A 19333-nucleotide genomic window follows, 5' to 3' on the forward strand; every position below is an offset into this window, starting at 1 on the left:
TAGTCATGGACTCCCCTGAGCACCCACTTACAACCCGCTCTAACACCCCTCAACGACGTTCTCGGCTCGTATAGGCATTCAGGTAAGTTTCCCTCAGACTGACGCCTCAGACTCCCACGGACCCCAGTCCCCTCTGGCGGTTGCCCACGCGCAGCCCCCTGCGCATGTCCCACGGGTTCTGGCCGTTAAATAACTGCCGCAGTCCGACCCTGCTCGCCAGCCCTTGTAGGTCGTCTTAGTCCAGTTTAGGATTCCCCAGGCTTTGGGGCTTGATTCAGATTTTTGCCTTTGGACTCCGAGCCGCCGTCAGGGGGCAGCCGGCACTGTTTGGCTGAGAAATTACTACAACTCCCAGAAGCACCCGCTCTAGGCTGTTCGTGATATAGCCTCATTCATTGAGAATGGAGCGGAAGTGTGCCTGCGCTGTGCCTTCTGGTTAATGTAGTTCGAGAAGGCTTTAGCGCTACTGTCAGCCCGGCTCCATGGAGTCTGTGTCGGCTGGGAATTGCGGTCAGCTACAGACCGAGTGGCCCAGACTTTTTTCAGGCTTCAGAAAGGGCAGAACAATGAGTGTGATCACAGGGTCTGATTAAAGTGAAGTCTAGAGACTCCATTTCCCATCATTCCACGAGGTAGGGGGAGCTGCGAGTGATTTCATTCCGGTTCCAAGTATTTCCGGGACGGACGGACGGACACGCACGCACGCACGCACGCGCGCGCACGAACTCTGTTTCCCAGCGCGCTTTGAGGCTCCCGTCCTTCCGGGTATTAATCGGTAAATGGGGAGACATAATGCGTGCACAAAAACCTGAGGCTACTTCTAGCAGCCGGCTTTTCTTTTTGGCCTTCCGGGATCCTGTAGTTTAGAAAGCGTAAGAACGTAAAAACCTGAATAGGGGTTCAAGACAGTCCTGAGAAACCGCCGGAAACTTTGTTTCCCAAATTGTTTGCGGGAAGGGTTTTTTCTCCTGGATTTGTGGACACTTGGAGCTTAGAGTGTTTGGACTCCATTTTCCAGCAGCCCCTGATCGACTTCGGCTCTTTCCTTGGGACCTGGGGGCGGGACAAGAAGCACTGAAACATTCTTCAGTTTCCCCCAGGCGACTACCGTCTTTCACCTTTCGCTCACACTCTCCCGAAGGTACCCATTAGACTACACTTCCCGGCAAGCCTCTGCAGCCTCCTCTCACAAAGGGTCAGGATCCGGTCTGGACTAGTCCCCAGCATGCTTCAGGATCCTTAGTAGACCCTTCTCCCTCAGTCAGTGGGAAGGCTGCCTTGAACTCCATTTCCCAGAAGACAAAAGGGCTTGATGTAATACCTTCTCTGAGGCCTTGGTGCTGACTACATTTCCCAGTAAGAACTACAGCCTAGCGTACAACGGAGGGGGACTGCTATACCTACTCCATTTCCTAGCCTATCTCCGGAACTGCAGTATCCACTTGGGGCTTAGGAAATCACATAGGACTCCATTTCCCGGCGTGCTTTGGGAGTCGCTTTACACCTGCAATGCGGTGAGGGCGTGGCGGCGACTCCATTTCCCGGCTTGCCTCACGGCCCGATATCTGTGGGTCCGTCAGTGTGGACTCAATTTCCCAGAGTGCACCTGGCGCCGGTCGGCAAACAACCAGTAGCCTAAGTGAGGGACTGGACTCCGTGTCCCAGAATGCATCAGGCCTACACTGCTCACTGATGGAGTGGCTGCGAGTTTATTTCTGAGGTACACCGAGGAACGACCGGTTGCCGCAACAGAGTGAGTGTGAGACTGTAACTCTGCTTCCGAAAGTGCTTCAGAGTCCGTGGTCTGCACAGTCGGCCAACTTACTGCCCAGTATTCTATTTCCCGACGTGCAGCGCGACCTAGCATCCTGTCTACTCTGAGGTATTTGCGGACTCCATTTCCCGGCGTGCCAAGCGGCTCTCTGAGAGGGCGGAGAGCGGCTACGGCGGCACGAAGGGAAGGCGGACTGCATCTCCCAGCGTGCCTCGCGGCGGGCGCTGGGCCGGAGCCGGAGCCCGAGCGGCGCGGCCTGGAAGAGGCCGGAGCCCGGGGGAGGCGGCGGCGGCGGCAGCGGCGGGGGCAGCCCGGGCAGCCCGAGCCCCGCGGCCTGGGCCTGCGCTCGGCGCCATGAGCGGTGGCGCGCCTTCAGGGGGCGGCCCCGGGGGCTCGGGCCGGGCGCGGACCAGCTCGTTCGCGGAGCCAGGCGGCGGAGGCGGCGGCGGCGGCGGCCCCGGGGGCTCGGCCTCCGGCCCAGGCGGCAGCGGCGGCGGGAAGGCGTCAGTCGGAGCCATGGGCGGGGGCGTGGTGGCCCCGAGCTCCGGGGGTGGCCCCAGCGGCAGCGGCGGAGGAGGCAGTAGCGGCCCCGGTGCGGGCACCAGCTTCCCGCCGCCGGGAGTGAAGCTGGGCCGTGAGTATTAACGGCGCCCGTGGCGGGTGGAGATCGGGGGTCCCTGAAGCCTTTCAGACGTCAATCAAGTTCTTCTTTACTCTCGGAGAGAGGCTCGAGGTCACTGTGCCTACTTAAACTGGGATCTGAGCTTTACCCCTCCCAGAGAAAGGAATGGGGGTTACCATCACTTGGAGTTTGGGATTAGAATTAGTAACCCTCTAAGAGACAGGGGTCACAGTTTCCTGTTTTTCGAGTACTAAAGTCTTGGGTCCTTGAGCCTTCAAAACAGGGATCTGATGTTGCCATCCATTAGAGAACAGGATTAGGGGTCATTATCGCTCGCAAATGGGACTCAAGGGTTATTGTTCCCCAAGACAACAAGAATAAGATCGCCACAGAAGGGGAATCTGAATTTGCTCCTCTTTAGAGCATGGGGATTTGGAGTGAATATCACTTAGAAGCAAAGGTTAGGATTTGCTGTGTCCCAGAGAATAGGGGCAGGCCTTTCTATACCTGGTACCCAGTCATCTTCTGTTTTAAAACGCTAGGCCTAGTATCATTACCTGTTCATAATATGTAGAATTGTACCCTCAATGGTGGAAATTAATGCTTGCTACTTCTTAGAAATACGGACACATTGGAAGTCAGCATACCTTTCAGAGCAAGTCCATAGTCGCTCTTAATCAAAAAAGATTAGTGGGTCTTCTTTCACAAGAAATGGAATAGGGGGAGAGGGTCACAGTTCTTCTCTATAGAATAGGGATGTGAGATTATATCCATTTCATTATTCTGAGATATGGTGTGATCTGGAAAAATAGCTATGCAGGATCACCTTCCTCCAGAAGAAGGTGTCACTGGCTCCTCAAAATGGATTTGATTCATCGGTGACCTTGTTGAGGGGAGGAACCTTTCATCAGTTCCCCAAAGAAAAGGGGTCACTATCCCCCAAGAATGTCACCAAATTTTGCTGCCATTCAGAGAATGGACTTGGGAATTACAGCTTTCCTTCAAAGGACTGAGGCTGGGATAGCCCCCTGATGACAGATGTCAGGTTCACCAGTCTCACTATAGTGCTCATCCTTTAGAGACCACTCACATGCAGGAAGGGTTCTGGGGCTCTGTACTACAGGTAACAGATGAGGTCACATCAATGCCTCCTTCTAGCCCCAAAGTACTTGGTTAAGAGCTAATTGCCCCCAAAAAGTGAGTCAGAGCACTAGCACTCATTATGGGAGGAGTCATTCATTTCTGTCACCAGAAACCAGTGGTGAAGTTACCAGTTCCACTTAGGGAGGACTTTGACATCACTATCCCCCGAGCCGTGAGAAAGGTTAGTGATTTCTTAAAGTAGAAGTACCTCAGGGTTACTGCTATCAAGTGGAAGAGGTTAGGTTAGGCTATCCACAGAGGAAGGGCCAGAGGGCTGTTAGTGCACAGTGGATGGATTCAACATCTGGGAGTGTCCGTGCCTCCTCAGATCAAGAGGGACCAGTGAATGCTGCTTACTGGAAGTGGAAATTGGGGGTTATCAAGCCTTGAACATCAAGAGGTTTCATGTGTCAGTATCCTCCCATATGGGAGGAGATGGCAGGATTTAGGGTTCCATGAAGGAAAGGAGGGAAAGGGCACTAGGAGGCATTCATCTTTAAAGATGGGGAAAGGACAAAGAACCCCCTCAATGAGCTTTCTGCAGAGATTTCCCTCCCTCTCACAGCCCTAGGCTGGGGTGGTGGCCAGAGGGGGAAAGGTCAGTAGATCCTGTGTTCCCTTTGTTCCCCAGGTGACAGCGGGAAGGTGACCACAGTGGTAGCCACTCTAGGCCAAGGCCCGGAGCGCTCCCAGGAGGTGGCTTACACAGACATCAAAGTGATTGGCAATGGCTCATTTGGGGTCGTGTACCAGGCACGACTGGCAGACACCAGGGAATTGGTGGCCATCAAGAAGGTTCTCCAGGACAAGAGGTTCAAGGTAGCTTGTGGGGAACAGGTACAAGGAGGTTTGACTGCACATAACTGGTGAGAGAACTCCAGCAGGAGTGCTGGACTTGGGCTTCTACAGGGGATCTGAACATGGGCCAGAGAAGAAGGGAGTGAGTTGTGTGAAAGATGGGAATGTGTATTCCAGGAGAGCCCAAAGCTGACTTTTATTGCACTTTTGTTCTTTGTAACTGCTTTATAGGCAAGTTTAACTTACACAAAGATTCTCTGAGGATAGGTACTGTAGTCATTCCCATTCTAAGTAAGCAGAAACTGGAAACTGAGACTCAGATAAAAGAATTGCCCAAGGTCAAGACGAGAATCTGATTCCCAGGCCCTTCATCTTAATCACTAAGTTACACCCTGCCCAGAGGAGAAAGGAGGCTGATGGGCCTGATGAGTATTTTCGAAGGTCAAGCTCTGCCCCAGGGGTTTGGCAAGGGCAGGGTGAAATCCTGACTATGCTGCATGTGCTTTGGTATGGGGCTCTGTCCCCCTTTCCTCATTCATACAGAGGTGCCCTGTGAACTAGCAGAGGCCCAGGGAAATGGAAGAAGATAGCAGAGGTGGAAGCTGATGGATAATCGGTGTTTGAAGGACTGGAAGTCTGCATCCTAGGCTAGTCTGGATGTAGGAGAACTGGGCTGAAGGGATCTAGGTCAGAGCCTGGGGCTCAGCAGTGAGAACTCTCAGGGGCAGGAGAAGCTCCAGGATGCTGGTCAGAATTTGAATATAGTTAAGTCCCAGAAGTGAGTGGGATCTAACTATAGGGAATTCTGAGGCCCCTGAGGGGAACAGAGCATAGGGTAGAATGCTGAGGCTAGGTCTTCTGGAAGAGGTTGAGGCTGATCCCCTTTGGGAAGATGAGGATTAGAAGCCTGGAGACTGGGACTCAGGATTCAAGCCAGAGTCCAAGGGTCCAGATGCCTCCAGTGAAAGCAATAGGGAGGTGTGGGGACCAGTGTAAACTGGATGGCCACTATCTGTCTGCTGTTGCATGTGCCATGCAGGGAGATGGGCCTCATGTGGCCACATCATCTAATTTTTCAAGAGAAGCTGGAAAGCTTAGATTTACACGTGAAGTCATTTGATTTCCAAATGTCAGCAAAAAATCAAACACTTTTTAAAAGTAGGCTGAAGAAAGCACATACAAGTGGTCTAGGTTAGCCCAGAGGCCTCCAGTTTCTGTGTGAGGGGAGTGGGTTGGGGGTGAGGAATTGGGGGCTGCCCCAGGGGGCCTTGGATCTGGGACACAGGGAGTGGCTGCTTGGCTCTGTTGGCAGGAACAGTGAGCAGGGCTGTGGTGAGGGGTGCTGGGGGGGGAGGCAGGGAGAGTTGGTTGTTTTCTGAAGCTCTTTCCCTTTGCCCCCAAGAACCGAGAGCTGCAGATTATGCGTAAGCTGGACCACTGCAATATCGTGAGGCTGAGATACTTTTTCTACTCCAGTGGGGAGAAGGTGAGAGCTCGGTGTGTAGGGAAGTCCTCCACCTTGACTCCATTTGTTTGCCTGCCTGCCTTTCTCATGACTCAGTCCCTTCCCCTATTTTTCCCCACAAACCTCTCCCTCCTTGCTTGCTCTTTTCTCACAATACCTCACACCCCTCCTTTGCAGAAAGATGAGCTTTATCTAAATCTGGTGCTGGAATATGTGCCTGAGACAGTGTACCGGGTGGCCCGTCATTTTACCAAGGCCAAGCTGACCATCCCTATCATCTACGTCAAGGTAGGCAGGCAGGCAGGCTGCTGGAGTCCAGGCCCTACTGCCTCTGTGGGTACCCTCATCTCCAAGTTTACATTGGTCTCTGGAGGCCTCATGGTCCCTGCCCTTGTCTCTATACCCCAGAGATGAAGCTCGCGAAACGCAAGGCAGCCCAACTAGAGGCCAGGGGCTCAACCAGGGACTGGGGAGGCTGCAAGGTACCTGAAAGCCCAGTGGCACCAGTGGTGCTGATGGAGTTAGCTCAGAATTGAGATAGGGACTGAGAATGCGGGGTGGGGGGTGGGTGGCGATGCTGAGGTTAGTCCCGGCCTCTGGAGCCTTGGCTGAGGAGGGTGGGAAGGAGGCAGGATTGGAGGGAAGTTAGTGTCCACATAGCCAGGAAAGCATGAGTCTTCATTTGTCACCTGTGCAGGCTCATTCCCCAGTGCCTGGTGCTGTGCCCTGTATATTACTATCCCTACGGAAGTGTTTAAGTAAACTAATGAGTGAATGAGCCTAGGGATGCTGTGGAGAACAGAGGCTGGAGCTGCCAGCTGCACTGGGAGAAGGAGGGTGCATTGCTGGAGGTTGCCTGGGCCCGGTTCTTCCCCCTGCTGGCTTTAAGCATCCCGGGCCTAGGTGAGCCATGGGACTCTCCCAGTAGTTGGTGCTGTGGGACCTTACCTCCTGGGAGGGTCTTGTCTGGTTTGTTGAATATGTCCTGTGGCTGTCTGGGTATCAGGCCCAACACTGAGCAGTTCCAGAGGCCCAGTTGACTGAGACCCAGGTCTTGCTCCTAAAGAGTTCTCAGTTTAGCAGGATAGACAGGTATTACAAGAACTATAAAAGTACTGCCATACTAGAAGGATCACAGGGAATTCTGGAAACAGAGGTGGCCCCCAGCCCTGCCTGCTTTGTGGGTGAGAAGGATCCAGGAATGCTTCTGGAAGGAGACCAGGCACAGGGCAAGAAAGTGAATTCTCTTGCCAAGGGCAGTGAGAACAGAGGAAGAGGGGGCCCAGGAAGCAGGCCTGAGCAGTTATTATGTGCCAGCTACTGGTCAAGGCCCTGGGGGATGCGCCAGCGATGGAAACACAAAGATCCCTGCTCTTTTGGCACTTCCATCCTAGTCAGTAGGAAGGAGAGTGGCAGGAAAACCCAGCCAGAGGAGGGCTGGCGCGTGAATGGTTTTGACTGACGGATGAAAGAGGCTGAGCCCTTCCTGTAGCCAGTGGTTTTGGTGAGGGGGAAGCTGAGTGCCTGGCTCCCTAGCCTGCTTTAAAACGGCCTCCCTGAAGTATTTGTCTTATTCATCAGGCCTCTGCTGAAATGTGTGATTGAAGCAGTGGTTTCCCAAGTATGGAACAGCACCAGCACTAGGAAGCTTGTCGCAAATGCCTTGAGAACCACTGATCAGAAACTCTGGGAGTGGGGCCCAGCAGCCCCTGTTTTGACAAGGCCTCCCAGTGATTCTGGTGCTCACTAAAGTGAGAACCAAGAGGCAGCAGAAGCGTTTTCCATTCAGGGAGAGTGGGCCTGGAAGGGCTCTTCAGGCTGAGATGGTGGAGCGGTGGCATGCTGTGTGGGAGAGCTGGGCTGGAGTTGTGCTGTCCCCTGCCTGCTCCAGGTGTACATGTACCAGCTCTTCCGGAGCTTGGCCTACATCCACTCCCAGGGTGTGTGTCACCGCGACATCAAGCCCCAGAACCTGCTGGTGGACCCCGACACAGCTGTCCTCAAGCTCTGCGATTTTGGCAGGTAGGCCTGACCTGGGGTGTGCTGGGTGGCCGAGGGGGTGAGGAGGGATCCTGATCCTTGGCTTGTGTTCACCCCTGCCCATCTCTTCCCACAGTGCAAAGCAGTTGGTCCGGGGGGAGCCCAATGTCTCCTACATCTGTTCTCGCTACTACCGGGCCCCAGAGCTGATCTTCGGAGCCACTGATTATACCTCATCCATCGGTCAGACTTGAGGGAGGTTGGGGTGGGAATGGGAGTCATGGCAGTTTTTGAGTTCTTTCTGTGTATGTCTGCCAGGGTCTGGGATAAAAGCTCCACATCTGTTCTTTTATCCAGTCCTCACATATTTAGGAAGGTGATGCTGTTGTACGAGCGTTTTACAGTTGAGCAGTCTAAGGCGTAGAGTGGTGAGGCCACCTGCCCACAATTAAACTGCTGGGACTGGGCAGGGCTGGGCTCTGAAAGCTGACCTGACTCCAGAGTCCATACCAGCTCTGGAACCTCCCAGTCAGCCCTCTCTTCTCAGTCAGGAGGAGGGGCTGCCAGTGACCTTGGGGGAATCGGGAGGTGAGGCTTTGCCACCATGAGGGGTGTGACCTGCTCACAGGGCCTGTGCCCTTCCCTGTTGCTGGGGATGACAGTGCCAACTTCCAGGCCTGAAGAGAGGGTGTGAAAGGGTTTGGAAAAGAACATTCATCGGCACTTCAAGGAAACCGCACTCCCTAGGTGTGAACTTGTGCTGTGGGGTCAAGGTACAGACCAGGGAGGGGTGACTACTGGGCTGCAGCTGTTTCTGAGGGTAGGATAGAGGCCAGAAATGAGTAAGGCAGCCCAGGTCTTAATGCTTTACCTTCCTAGGTCCCAAGGAACACAGGCACCTGTTCTAGGCCTGTGGATCTGTCCTCTGAGGTTAGAAGCAGAGAAAAGGCTTATTGGGGTCACAGAGTGGACAGAGACAATGGAATCATCTAGATTGGAGAGTGCAGCACAGTCAGGCAGACCTCCAGGTTCCAGGTCAGGTCCTATGTTCCTAAGCTATATGTGACCTTGAGCAAGGCATGTCCTCTCTGAGCGGAGAAAGTGGGGCTCCCTGGCACCTCAGGATGACCATGAAGGATAGAAACGTCTGTAAGCAGATAGGCATGGTAACTCTGACCCTCCTCCATTCCTCTTCAGATGTGTGGTCAGCTGGCTGTGTACTGGCCGAGCTCCTCCTGGGCCAGCCCATCTTCCCTGGGGATAGTGGAGTAGACCAGCTGGTGGAGATCATCAAGGTGAGGGCAGGGCCAGGGTGGTCAGGGACGTGGCTAAGGGCTAAGGGCCTTGGCTCAGACCCCTCCCTTTCATTACAGGTGCTGGGAACACCAACCCGAGAACAGATCCGAGAAATGAACCCCAATTACACGGAGTTCAAGTTCCCCCAGATTAAAGCTCACCCCTGGACAAAGGTGGGGCAGGGGTAGGGGCTCAGGCAGCATGACTGAGGTCCCTATTGGAGGCCAACTGGTCTCAGGACCTGGCTACAGAGTCATGGCTCAGTAGCGGGTCGGTACCTTTCAAAGTTCATGGAATTTCCCATACTCTAAAAATTGAGGACCCACAGTAGATTCAAGAGTCTCATTTTTCTGGTGGGGAAACAGGCTCACAGCAGGGCCCAGTCATAGGGCCTGAGCCCTATGAGTGAGTGAGTTGCTCACTGACACAAACTGACCTCCCTTGAGTGGTTGTGCCTCAGTTTCCTCATAGGGGAAGTGGGTTTGTGGGAGGCGGGCAGTCACGTTTGCTGCAGGCACTGCAGAAGAAAGGTACAGGTACACCACTGCACAGGACGTCTCACCCTCGTGACCTCTGTCCCCCCACACCCCAAGGTTTTCAAATCCCGAACGCCACCTGAGGCCATTGCGCTCTGCTCTAGCCTGCTGGAGTACACACCGTCCTCAAGGCTCTCCCCGCTGGAAGCCTGCGCCCACAGCTTCTTTGATGAACTGCGAAGTCCCGGAACCCAGCTCCCCAACAACCGCCCGCTTCCTCCTCTCTTCAATTTCAGTCCTGGCGGTGAGGGCACAGCCTGGGATCCTGGGAGTTGGAGGGGCAGCCAAAGATTGTGAAAAGCTTGGTGTTGAAGACAGGAGTGGGGAGCTGAGGGTGGGCTACAAAGCAGGCCTGGGACTCAGGAAAGGCCTCCTGATTCAGGGAGACCCGAACCTGCTTCGCTCTGCGATCTGTGCTAGGCTCTTTGTAGGTTTTCATTTAAAGCATTCAGTGGCTACATGTGTCCACAAACAACTGGCCTTGCCCAGAGCTGGGTCCCTATTTGGTGTCCCTTTCTAACCTCATCTGGGCCTCCAGAAGCCCTGCCCCCTGACTGGGCATGTCCATTCCTGTCTCTAGAACTCACCATCCAACCATCTCTCAACGCCATTCTCATCCCTCCTCACTTGAGGTCCCCAGCGGGCACTGCCTCCCTCACTCCATCCTCACAAGGTAAGTCTCGGACCATCTGCCATTTCTCAGTGTGGGGGCGGGGGGTGGGGCAGGCCTGTTCTCAAAGCCCCTCAGTTTCCTGCAGGTATTCGAAAATTGTTGACATTCTGACAGAAAGCGTTATTTTACATGTGAACGGCCACCTTTATAAGGCATTATTGGCCTCTATTTGTGTTTAAATGCAAACTGGAAAACGAAAGACGTATGTTTGGCTTACACAAACAAAGTTAAATATGTTGCTCACATTTAAAAATTGGGGCCATTTTATGTACAAATCCAGATTTCCTGTTTCGCTTGAAGAAAATCAGACTGGGCAGCAGTGGGCCTGCCTCTCCTCAGGGCAGTACTGTTAGCTGGAGCTGAGTTCCAGCTGCCCCCTGTTCTGTGGGGCCTGGCTCTCTGGTGAGTCCCTCAATGACCAACCTGCCTTTGGCACTTGAGTTTGCAACCCTAGACCTAAAGTGACAGTGTTCAGTTTCTAATGTAGCATCTTACACCAACTTCCTACTCTTGGGGGTGAGGGGACTAAAAGGCAAAGGATAACTGTCTGCTCCTTCTTCCCCACCTCAGCTTTAAGTGAGGCTCAGACCGGCCCGGACTGGCAGTCGACTGATGCCACAGCTCCCCTCACTAACTCTTCCTGAAGGCCCCACCGACTACCCTTCCATCTGGGAGCCCCAAGTAGGGGCTGGGAACGGGGTAGGGGGGCCATAGCCCAACAAGCTCCTGCCCTGACAGGCTGGGCCCCTAGACTAGAGGGCAGAGGTAAATGAGTCCCCATCCCCACCTCCAGTCCCTCCCTCACCAGCCTTACCCCTGTGGTGGGCTTTTTAAGAGGATTTTAACTGGTTGTGGGGAGGGTAGAGAAGGAAGGACAAGGGGTTGGGGGCATGAGGACCTCCTACCCCCTCGCCTCCCCCCCACACCTCCACCTTCTCCAACCCCCCTCCCCTCTTGTGTCCCTTGTAAATAGAACCAGACCAGCCCCTCTTCTCCTCTTCCCTTCCCTGGCCCCCGGGTGTAAATAGATTGTTATAATTTTTTTCTTAAAGAAAATGTCGATTCACACCGTCCAACCTGGTCCCTTCCCCTCCTACAGCTGTGTCCCCCCTCTCCTGTCCTCTGCCCCTAAGGCCTCCTCCCTCCTCACCCAACCCTGGAGGGCAGTGGCAGTGGGGGAGCTCCTGATGTCTTAGTTTTCACAGTAAGGTTTGCCTGTGTACAGACCTCCGTTCAATAAATTATTGGCATGAAAACCTGCTTCCTGTCTGGCCACCTGTTTTCAGAGAGGTGAGGGATGTGCCTGGGGGGCCTGTCCTGGGACAGGAGTGGGCTGATCTCCTGATAAGGGAGCAGGGTAGAGTGACCCTGGCTCAGGTGCTCAAGCTTCCTGCATTTCAGCTCCTCATGTGTCACGATGAGCTGGGTCTGGCTTATCCACTCAAGGGCCTGGGAGGACCCTGCCCCCACAGACCCAGCACAGATCATCTGCTTCCACTTAGGGAGGGAAGCACTGTCGTTCCTTGGTGACTGGTGAGAATTGGCCATTAGATAGGTCAAGGCCACAGAGTGTAAAGTCAAGGTTTGAACAAGAGGGTCCCTGTCTCAGCCTGAGCTATTGGCCGCTTTAGGGGGACACAGGATGATGGGGGGGGCCACTCAGGCCAGAACAATCTGGGTGTAGACTCTTCGTGGACATGGATGGGGCAGAGTTGCTGTCCCCAAACCCTAACAGGTTGTCCCACCGCCATGACTTCTGCCAGGTCTGGCTCTATCCTCTCCCTCCTGGACCAACTCCAGCTTCCCCCTTGTCCCACCCCAATGCCAGGGAGCCCTAATCCCCACTTGTGAGCCTCTCCCATCACTGCCCCAGCTTCTTAGGCGAGCTTTCAAGGCCTTCCCAGGTCTAGGTCTCCCTCCTTCCCTGCCTCATCGCCTCTCTGCCCAGCTTCCCTCCCAGGCAGCCCAGCTGCAGCCATGTTCTGCTGCACCTGTCTGAGCACCTTGGTCTGTAGAACCCTGGGAGGAGCCTGTCTGACGGACCTGCCATAAATCATCTGCTTCTGGTTAGAGAGGGAAAGATTGTTACCCCGAGTAACCTTTGAAAAGGTTGGGGATTCCCTCTTGCTCCCAAGAACTTTGATCTTTCCAGGCCCCATTAAACCCCAGCTGCTCTGTGACAAGTGATTCGCTTTTCTTCCAGTCACAGTGACTCCTCTGAGCCCGACTCCTGCACTCGTTTCAGGTCACAATCACTCAACAGCACTGATTACAGATACGGGCTGAAAAGACCACCTGGATGCCAATCTCCGCTGACGCCTCCGCCTAGCTATGAGAACTTGGGCAAGTTTCTGTCCCTATTTTCTTATTTGGGGTGACACTGAGATCACCTCACAGGCCTGCTGGGATCATAATACATGTATAGTAGTGCTAACTGCGGTGCCTGCCACGGCTAGGCAGTCAAATGTTTGCTGTTATTGTGGCCGTCAATAACTGGACTATCTCCAAGTATACCAAGAACTCCCCTCTTTGCAGTGCTGCCTGCCTGGAATATTTTCTTCCTCTTCCACTAGCAGATTTCTACTTTTTCTTCAAGGATTACCGCCTCTAGGAAGTCTGACTCCTGATCTACCACAGAGGTTTGGTCTCTGCTGTGGGATCCTACTGTCCCTGGACATCCACAATGCAGCCCTGAGGATCTTTGGGGCTGAGATCTGTCTGCCCTGACCAGGGGGAGGGCAGAGGCCTGATTCACCTCTGGCCCGCAGTGTTACCCAGCACATGGGAAGGTGGCCTTAGGACACCCAGGCTGAATAAATCAACAAGACACTCAAAGAGCAAGGCCATCTGTACTTGTGTATGCTCCTCTGACCACACTGGGTGGCTCTTGGGGGAGCCCATGTCTGACTCATTCCTGGGTCTCCAGTATCACCCAGTCTGCAATTGAGTACCAGGGTACCTACAGATTTCCCTCCATGCTGTCAAAAGTGAGATTCAGGAAGCCCAGAGAAGTCAAGTGCCTTCTTCCATCAGGCAGAGCCAAGTCCTTGGAGCCCTGAGTCCAGGGAAGGCTAGGGCTGGGGGGATAAGCAGAGGACCCGCAGAGGTATGTGACAGTACCCAGCATAGACCTGGCACATGGTTGGGGCTCAGGAAAGGTTACCTGATGTTGCTGGGCACCAGGGTGATGCAGAGCAAAGAGCCTCGGAGAACCCCGATTTGCAATGCAGTGGGGTGACCTGGGATAGATCATATCATGTCTCAGAGCTCCAATGTCCCCTCAGGCAGAGGAAGATGACAACTGATGGGGTCGTTCTGAGGACTCAGGGAGTAAGAGGCCAGGGCGGATGCTGGCACCTGATGGGCACCAGAGGGGCTTGCCAGAGGGTGGTCCCCTTTCTCCCCAGGAGTGCCCACACTTGCTTTTGCAACCAAACTCTTTTACTGTTGCTCTTCAGCTCTGTCACACGAAGGCCGTGTCCAATTGCAACAGTCCGCTTGCTTCACTGGCCCCCAGTGCCGCCTGGCACAGCTGCAATGTGTCCACAAGTGCCAGTGGCTGGGACGTCTCAATGATGGCAATGGTCTCTCCGAGCTCTGTGCACATGATCGTCTGCTGAGGCTCGGGGGGCGGGGGCTGGGCGGGAGGAGGTGATCTGGGAGGCTGCAGCATCACTGTCCGTGCTTGGGCATGGACCCGCTGATGCAGTCGCAGGCCCGCCATGGCACGGAACCAGCGGCCGCAGGTCCCGCAGTAGTAGGGGCTCTTGTTGTAGAGACCGGTGATGGGGAGGCGGGGTGCACGGGCAAACGCGACTGGCCGCAGGTGCAGCCTCCGGTGCTGCTGCAGGTTAGAGCTTTGTGTAAAGCGCTTGCCGCAGTCCAGGCATTGGTAAGGACGCACGCCCGTGTGGGTCAGTTGGTGCCGGCTGAGGTTGGCCAGAGAAGCAAAAGTCTTGCCACAGGAGTGACACTGGAAGGGCCTCTCGCCTGTGTGCGTCCGCAGGTGGTTACGCACGTGGACTAGCTTCTTGAAGCCCTTGCCGCAAACACCACAGCGGTGCCGCCGCTCAGGAGGCCCGTGGACTGCGCGCCGGTGACGGGAGAGCCGGGAGGCTGAGGCAAATGACTTGGAGCACTGTGGGCAGGGCAGCTGGGCAGGTGGGGTTGGGGGCGGTGGTGGGGGCGTGGGCTCTGCTGGAGCCGGGGAGGCTGCCACCACCGCTGTGGGGGGTGCCCCACTCTTGCCAGCATGAGTACGCCGGTGATAAAGGAACTTGGTCATGTTGCTGAAAGTTTTGCCACAGCGGCAGCGATGCAATGGGTTGGCGGTGTGGGCCCGCCGGTGGGCCACCAATGTGAGTTCTGTGCCGAAGCCACGGCCACAGTCAACACAGAGGTAGCGGGCTTCGCCGCGGTGCAGCCGCAGGTGCTGCTCCAGTGAGGCTGCTTTCTTGAAGACCTTGGAACAGGCTGTACATTCATGTGTGCCACCGACATGGGCCCGCCCGTGAGCCAGCAGCCGGTTTGCTGAGCTGAAGCTGCGCTGGCACTGGCTGCAGTGGAAGGGGTGAGCCACCGATGCTGGGCCAGGGGATGCCCGCTGGTGTCGCCTGCGTGCTGCTGGTGAAGTCCAGTGTTGTGGACAATCCCCACAAGCCTGGACCTGGCTGGCTGTGGACTTCTCACTTCCCACAGCATCATCACCAACCTCTGCTGCTGCCTCTTCCTCATCTTCTGTCTCTTCATCCTCATCTTCTTCATCCTCATCTTCCTCCTCCTCCTCCTCTAGCCCGTTGCGCTCTTCTTTCTCTAGGGAGTCAAAGTGGGTGCCTTGATGCTCCAAGAACTCCTCAGGGGTGGTACAGAGGGTAGAGCACTCGGGACACTCATAGGGCTCCATCTTGATTTCGGGTGGAGCAGGGGGTGGAGGTGGTGGTGTCAGGGGAGGCAGAGGAGGTGGCACTGGAGGTTTAACTGCTGTAGCAGAAAGGTGCTGGGCCTTGCGATGAGCCACCCACAGCTCAGGTGAGGGGAACAGCTCCTGGCAGTCTCCACACTGGTACTGGATCTGGCTTGCAGACTCCCGGAGGTGGGCGTCCTGGTGGGCCAGGAGTTCACTGGGGGAGAGGATGAGCTGGCTGCACTCACCGCACTGGAAAGGCCCATCCTCAGTGCCTGGCACTAGCTCTGGCTCCAGGCCAGTGTCCTGGGTGGTCAGCGCCTCCTCCTCCTCTGTGACAGTGGGCACGTGCTGCTCCTGGTGTGAGAGGACTTCCTCCAGTGTGTTGTAGAGGCTGCCACACTCAGAGCACATGAACTGGAAGAAGAGGGATGAGGCAAGGGCCTCTCCAGGTGTCATCTCGGTCACCTCTGTTGACATCTCTGTCTTCTCCCCTAACATCGGTGTTGACATCTCCATTGCCCCTGGTGACATCTGTGTTGGCATCTCAGCCACCTCAGCCACCTCAGCCACCACTTCTGCCATTGTGTGGAAGGCAGTGCCTGGAGAAAGAAGGGAGACCTAGTGAGACACTAGGAACTCAAGGGGAGAGGGGATGTCTCAGGAGTCCTCTTGCCCATCAAGTCACTCACCAGCCTCTACCAACCAGAAAGTCTGGAGCCAGTGTTTATACCTTGGTCTTCAATGAGCCTGTGACTCTGTAGTTGACCTGCATCCCATGGTGGCCAGGCATCTGCAGGAGAGACAGCCCTCCTCAGTCTGGCCTCTGATGCCACCTTCCTTACCCAGAGGGCCAGGTACACCCTTTCCAAGAACATAATGTGTCTTTGTGGGCCTCTTGGCCTTTGCCTGTGCAGTTTCCTCTCCGTGCAGCAGCTTTCCTTCATCAACATATACAAAGAGATGCAGCAAAACAAAGTGTTTCAGAGCACAGGCTCTGGAACCAGACTGCCCTTGGCTTGACTTTGAGTTCCACCATTTACTTCACCTCTCTGAGACTGTTTTCTCATCTGTGAAAGGGAGCTAAAAGTAGTAATAACTGCAAAGTCCCTGGTACCTGATAAACATTAGGTAGAATCATTACTTCTAATTCTGCAGAAATGTTGCCTTTGGACCCCAAGGCTTTGATGCTGTGATTCCATCTGCCAAGAAAGTTCCCTCTTCTGGTCTAGCAAACTCCTATCCAGTATTTCCTTTGTGAAACCTTTTAAAATAACATAATTACACCCACAGGGTGGTGACCACTCCCTCCTCCTTGGGGTTCCTATGGTATCCTGTGCCACCTCTATCATAGCAAGTATCATGAACATGGGATAGAGTCTCTGTGCTCCCCACCAGATTCAGCCTGCAGGCAGGGCAGGTCTGATTTGTTGTAGGGGCTGTTGTCAGCAATAAAACCACTGACCAAGGAGAAGGATTTTAACCTTTGAACTTCCTCTGTGTGCCCCATCTCCCCCTCTACATGTGTGAGCTCAACCCACCCCAGGCCCCTTCACATAGCAGAGGCTCAGAGTCCCTACAGCAAATGTCCCCCATTCAGGCCTAGAAGTAACTTTCCAAATAAAACCTCTACCATCTCCATCTCTTCAACTCATCTGTTAGTGTTAGAGGGCAGGTGGAGTTCAGCTTACAGCCCTGCACACAAAAGTTGCTTGTGTTAAGGTCCCAGAGGGCAGGGATTTTAGTCTGTTCACCACAAATGGCACTCAGTAGATAGTGAATGAATAATGCTCCCTCCAGGAAGTGTGGCCCCCAGAGTTTAACTGTCCCTTATCACTTCTCCCACCAGAGCAGCCCTCCTATTAGACTGTGAATTCCCACAGTAACAAGGCCCAGCAAGGGGTCCTGTTATCAGCTGGTGTCTAATAACTGCTCCTTGAGTAAATGATTCCCTAAAAGCCCAAGAGCTAAACTTTCCAACTCCCTCACTAATTTTTTAGTTGCCAGGGCCCTGGCACACAACCACCATTCAACAACGGACCTTCTTGGAAGCAGTCAATCAGGGGCCTGAGAGTTCAACTTTTCATTGTGTACAGCCCCACTCCAGAGAATTCCCTTCCTGCGAGGCCCAGTGCCTGGTGCATGACTTATACATAGTAGATACCCAGTGAATGTCTAGAAGGTGGCCTGAGAGACCTGAAATTTGGACTTTCCTAGTCTACATTCCCCCCTTCCCAATCTTGGATTATGAACTGCTTGGGTGGGTTTTTCTTATACAGTAGATTAATAAGTCCTTCCAGGAAAGAGCCCACCAGGGGCCTGGAAGTTCAGCTTTCCCGAGACACATCCCTTTTCTCTGACCAGACTCATCAACAACTCCTCAGCCTGAAAGCTCTCTGAAAGAGGTGGAGGGCCAAGGAGCTCAAGCGTAGGCTCCTGCACACCACAGGGGCTCAATCAACGCTCCAGGGCACATAGGAAGGAGCGTTCCCCTTCCACTCCGCGCCGCTCCCTCCCTCGCGCAGGCCCCAAAGCTCCTCGACCCCTGATGTCCCCTTCCTTCTCATTCCGCCCTCTCCTTACGCCCAGCACTCTCTTCACCGGCCAGCCCCGCGGCGCCCTCACCCGTCTCTCTCGTCTCCTGCAGCCCCCGCCGCTCCTGACACAGACCCTCTTGCTCCAGGCGTGCGGGACCCCTCACTATCCACTCCTCCCATTGGGCGGTGCCCTTACCCGTGACGGCCAATCAGAGCCGAAAGCAGAGGGCACGCGCTCTTGCGCCTGCGTGTGGACGCTCAGGCGGGGCTCGGCGAGTTTCTCCACGCACGCAATCGTGCCCTGTGGGCGGGGCTCGGGGCTCGGAGAAGCGCCTGCGCAGTTCTCTCGGGCTGCTCTGCCGAAATTCTGCAAGTGCAGAGCATCATTGGAAAGCGAGGGGCCATGGAGTGGCCCAGGTGACGGGAGACCTTGACAGAGGTGTCATTTCATAACTGAAGAGACTGAGCATCTCCGAGAGCACAGCCTGGAGTCAAACACACTTGGGTGCTTCCCGTCTCTGGGCTTCACTTTTACTCCTATGTAACATGGGCTTGAATCACATCCACCTCAAAGGCTGTTGAAGGGATTGGATGAAATCAAACACATAAAAGCACTTAGCACAAAGCCTGTTACACCGTGGATGCTCACCATAACCCATCTAATATGGACATAGTCCTTAACAGTTTGTAAAATTGCTTTCCCTTCCCTCCCACTCTTCAGTTGACTTAATGATATTCATTTATTGGCCACCTGCTGTGTTTCCGGCCCAGGACTGGGTTTCAGTAGGTGACAATTGCCATCAGGGAGAGGAAAGGACTCTTTCGAGGTCACTGCTGCAGCCCAAGCAGAGTTAGTGTTGAGTCAGTGCCAACCTCCCAAGGGGTAATTCTGAGGGTGGGAACGGGTCCATGGGAACCTGTCTCAAGGCACGTGCAGGCTCTGACCTTGAGTCACCTAAGTCGGAGGAGGGCTAGCCGCCACGCCCAGGGCCCCCGCCACGGGGTAGGAGGAGGGTGGGGGACGCTCGGACATGCACCCTCCACGCCAACTCTCTTGAGAGAGACCCCCTCTTACCAGAGAGAAACTCGTAGTTGCAGATTAGAAAGAGGGTATTGGGAGTCCCTGTGACCTTGGAGGGCAGCGACTGGAAGAGGTTATGGAGGCGAGGGCGTTGGAGTCCTGGGGGGTTGTCTCACTGTAATGGGGGAGTCGTGATGGACGCCATCAGGGGGTGCACAGTCGAGATGGAGGGGTCTACTGCAATCAAGAAGCATATATTAGTTCATAATATGAAATGGGGGAATCCTGGTCTTGATAGGGGAAGGAATTTATAGATGGAGGATTTCTGCTGGATATGGCGGTATTCCAGTCAGGATCATGAAATGGCACAGCTGGGATGTAGCCAATAGGAATAAAAGGGCAGTCTACTGGAGTAGAGTCCAAATCCCGATCATAAGGGGCCAGGGCGCTTCTGGGAGCCAGGAAAGTCATGATTGTGGTCCTTTGCCGTAGGCAAGTGGGAACAGTGGTAATGTGGGCGTCTAGGTCGTGACTGGGAGGGGACTGTAGTCCATGACATGAGTAGTTTCAACAGATCGTGACATG

At 54.6% G+C, this 19333-nt stretch overlaps 2 protein-coding genes across 8 annotated transcripts; one reads left to right on the forward strand and one right to left on the reverse strand.

Moving 5' to 3' along the window:
* Positions 1–2111: 2111 nt before the first annotated feature.
* GSK3A (glycogen synthase kinase 3 alpha) lies at positions 2112–13122 on the forward strand. Of its 5 annotated transcripts, XM_064489375.1 has the most exons (12): positions 2114–2408; positions 4171–4376; positions 5740–5823; positions 5980–6090; positions 7694–7824; positions 7919–8025; positions 8980–9077; positions 9156–9251; positions 9672–9858; positions 10195–10287; positions 10568–10689; positions 12533–13122. In XM_064489375.1, exons 1-11 carry the CDS (start codon positions 2129–2131, stop codon positions 10648–10650), a joined length of 1476 nt encoding a protein of 491 aa, XP_064345445.1. In that variant the 5' UTR covers positions 2114–2128; the 3' UTR covers positions 10651–10689; positions 12533–13122. The 5 variants fall into 5 exon arrangements, with proteins under 5 accessions (XP_031312887.2, XP_064345445.1, XP_064345447.1 ...); XM_031457027.2 differs by lacking the exons at positions 10568–10689; positions 12533–13122 and adding an exon at positions 10858–11547 and having other exon boundaries at positions 2112–2408; positions 4171–4358; XM_064489377.1 differs by lacking the exon at positions 10568–10689.
* ZNF526 (zinc finger protein 526) lies at positions 13118–17911 on the reverse strand. Of its 3 annotated transcripts, none has more exons than XM_031457018.2 (3): positions 17816–17905; positions 15883–15983; positions 13118–15792 (listed from the first exon to the last, which is right to left on the reverse strand). In XM_031457018.2, the coding sequence occupies exon 3, from the start codon at positions 15773–15775 to the stop codon at positions 13751–13753; it is 2025 nt and encodes a 674-aa protein (XP_031312878.1). In that variant the 5' UTR covers positions 15776–15792; positions 15883–15983; positions 17816–17905; the 3' UTR covers positions 13118–13750. The 3 variants fall into 3 exon arrangements, with proteins under 3 accessions (XP_031312878.1, XP_031312880.1, XP_031312879.1); XM_031457020.2 differs by having other exon boundaries at positions 15924–15983; positions 17816–17898; XM_031457019.2 differs by lacking the exon at positions 15883–15983 and having other exon boundaries at positions 17816–17911.
* Positions 17912–19333: the final 1422 nt, after the last annotated feature.

Source organism: Camelus dromedarius, chromosome 9 (genome assembly GCF_036321535.1).
Source record: "Camelus dromedarius isolate mCamDro1 chromosome 9, mCamDro1.pat, whole genome shotgun sequence".
Classification (NCBI taxonomy): Eukaryota; Metazoa; Chordata; class Mammalia; order Artiodactyla; family Camelidae; genus Camelus; species Camelus dromedarius.

What these genes read in the sequence shown, in the direction of transcription:
- ZNF526 (XM_031457019.2), bottom strand. Translation starts at nt 15,775, where the DNA reads ATGGCAGAAGTGGTGGCTGAGGTGGCTGAGGTGGCTGAGATGCCAACA.
- GSK3A (XM_064489375.1), top strand. Translation starts at nt 2,129, where the DNA reads ATGAGCGGTGGCGCGCCTTCAGGGGGCGGCCCCGGGGGCTCGGGCCGG. An exon ending in TCTACTCCAGTGGGGAGAAG is followed by an intron (nt 5,824 to 5,979) that starts GTGAGAGCTCGG and finishes CCTCCTTTGCAG; the next exon opens with AAAGATGAGCTTTATCTAAA. An exon ending in CTTCAATTTCAGTCCTGGCG is followed by an intron (nt 9,859 to 10,194) that starts GTGAGGGCACAG and finishes TCCTGTCTCTAG; the next exon opens with AACTCACCATCCAACCATCT.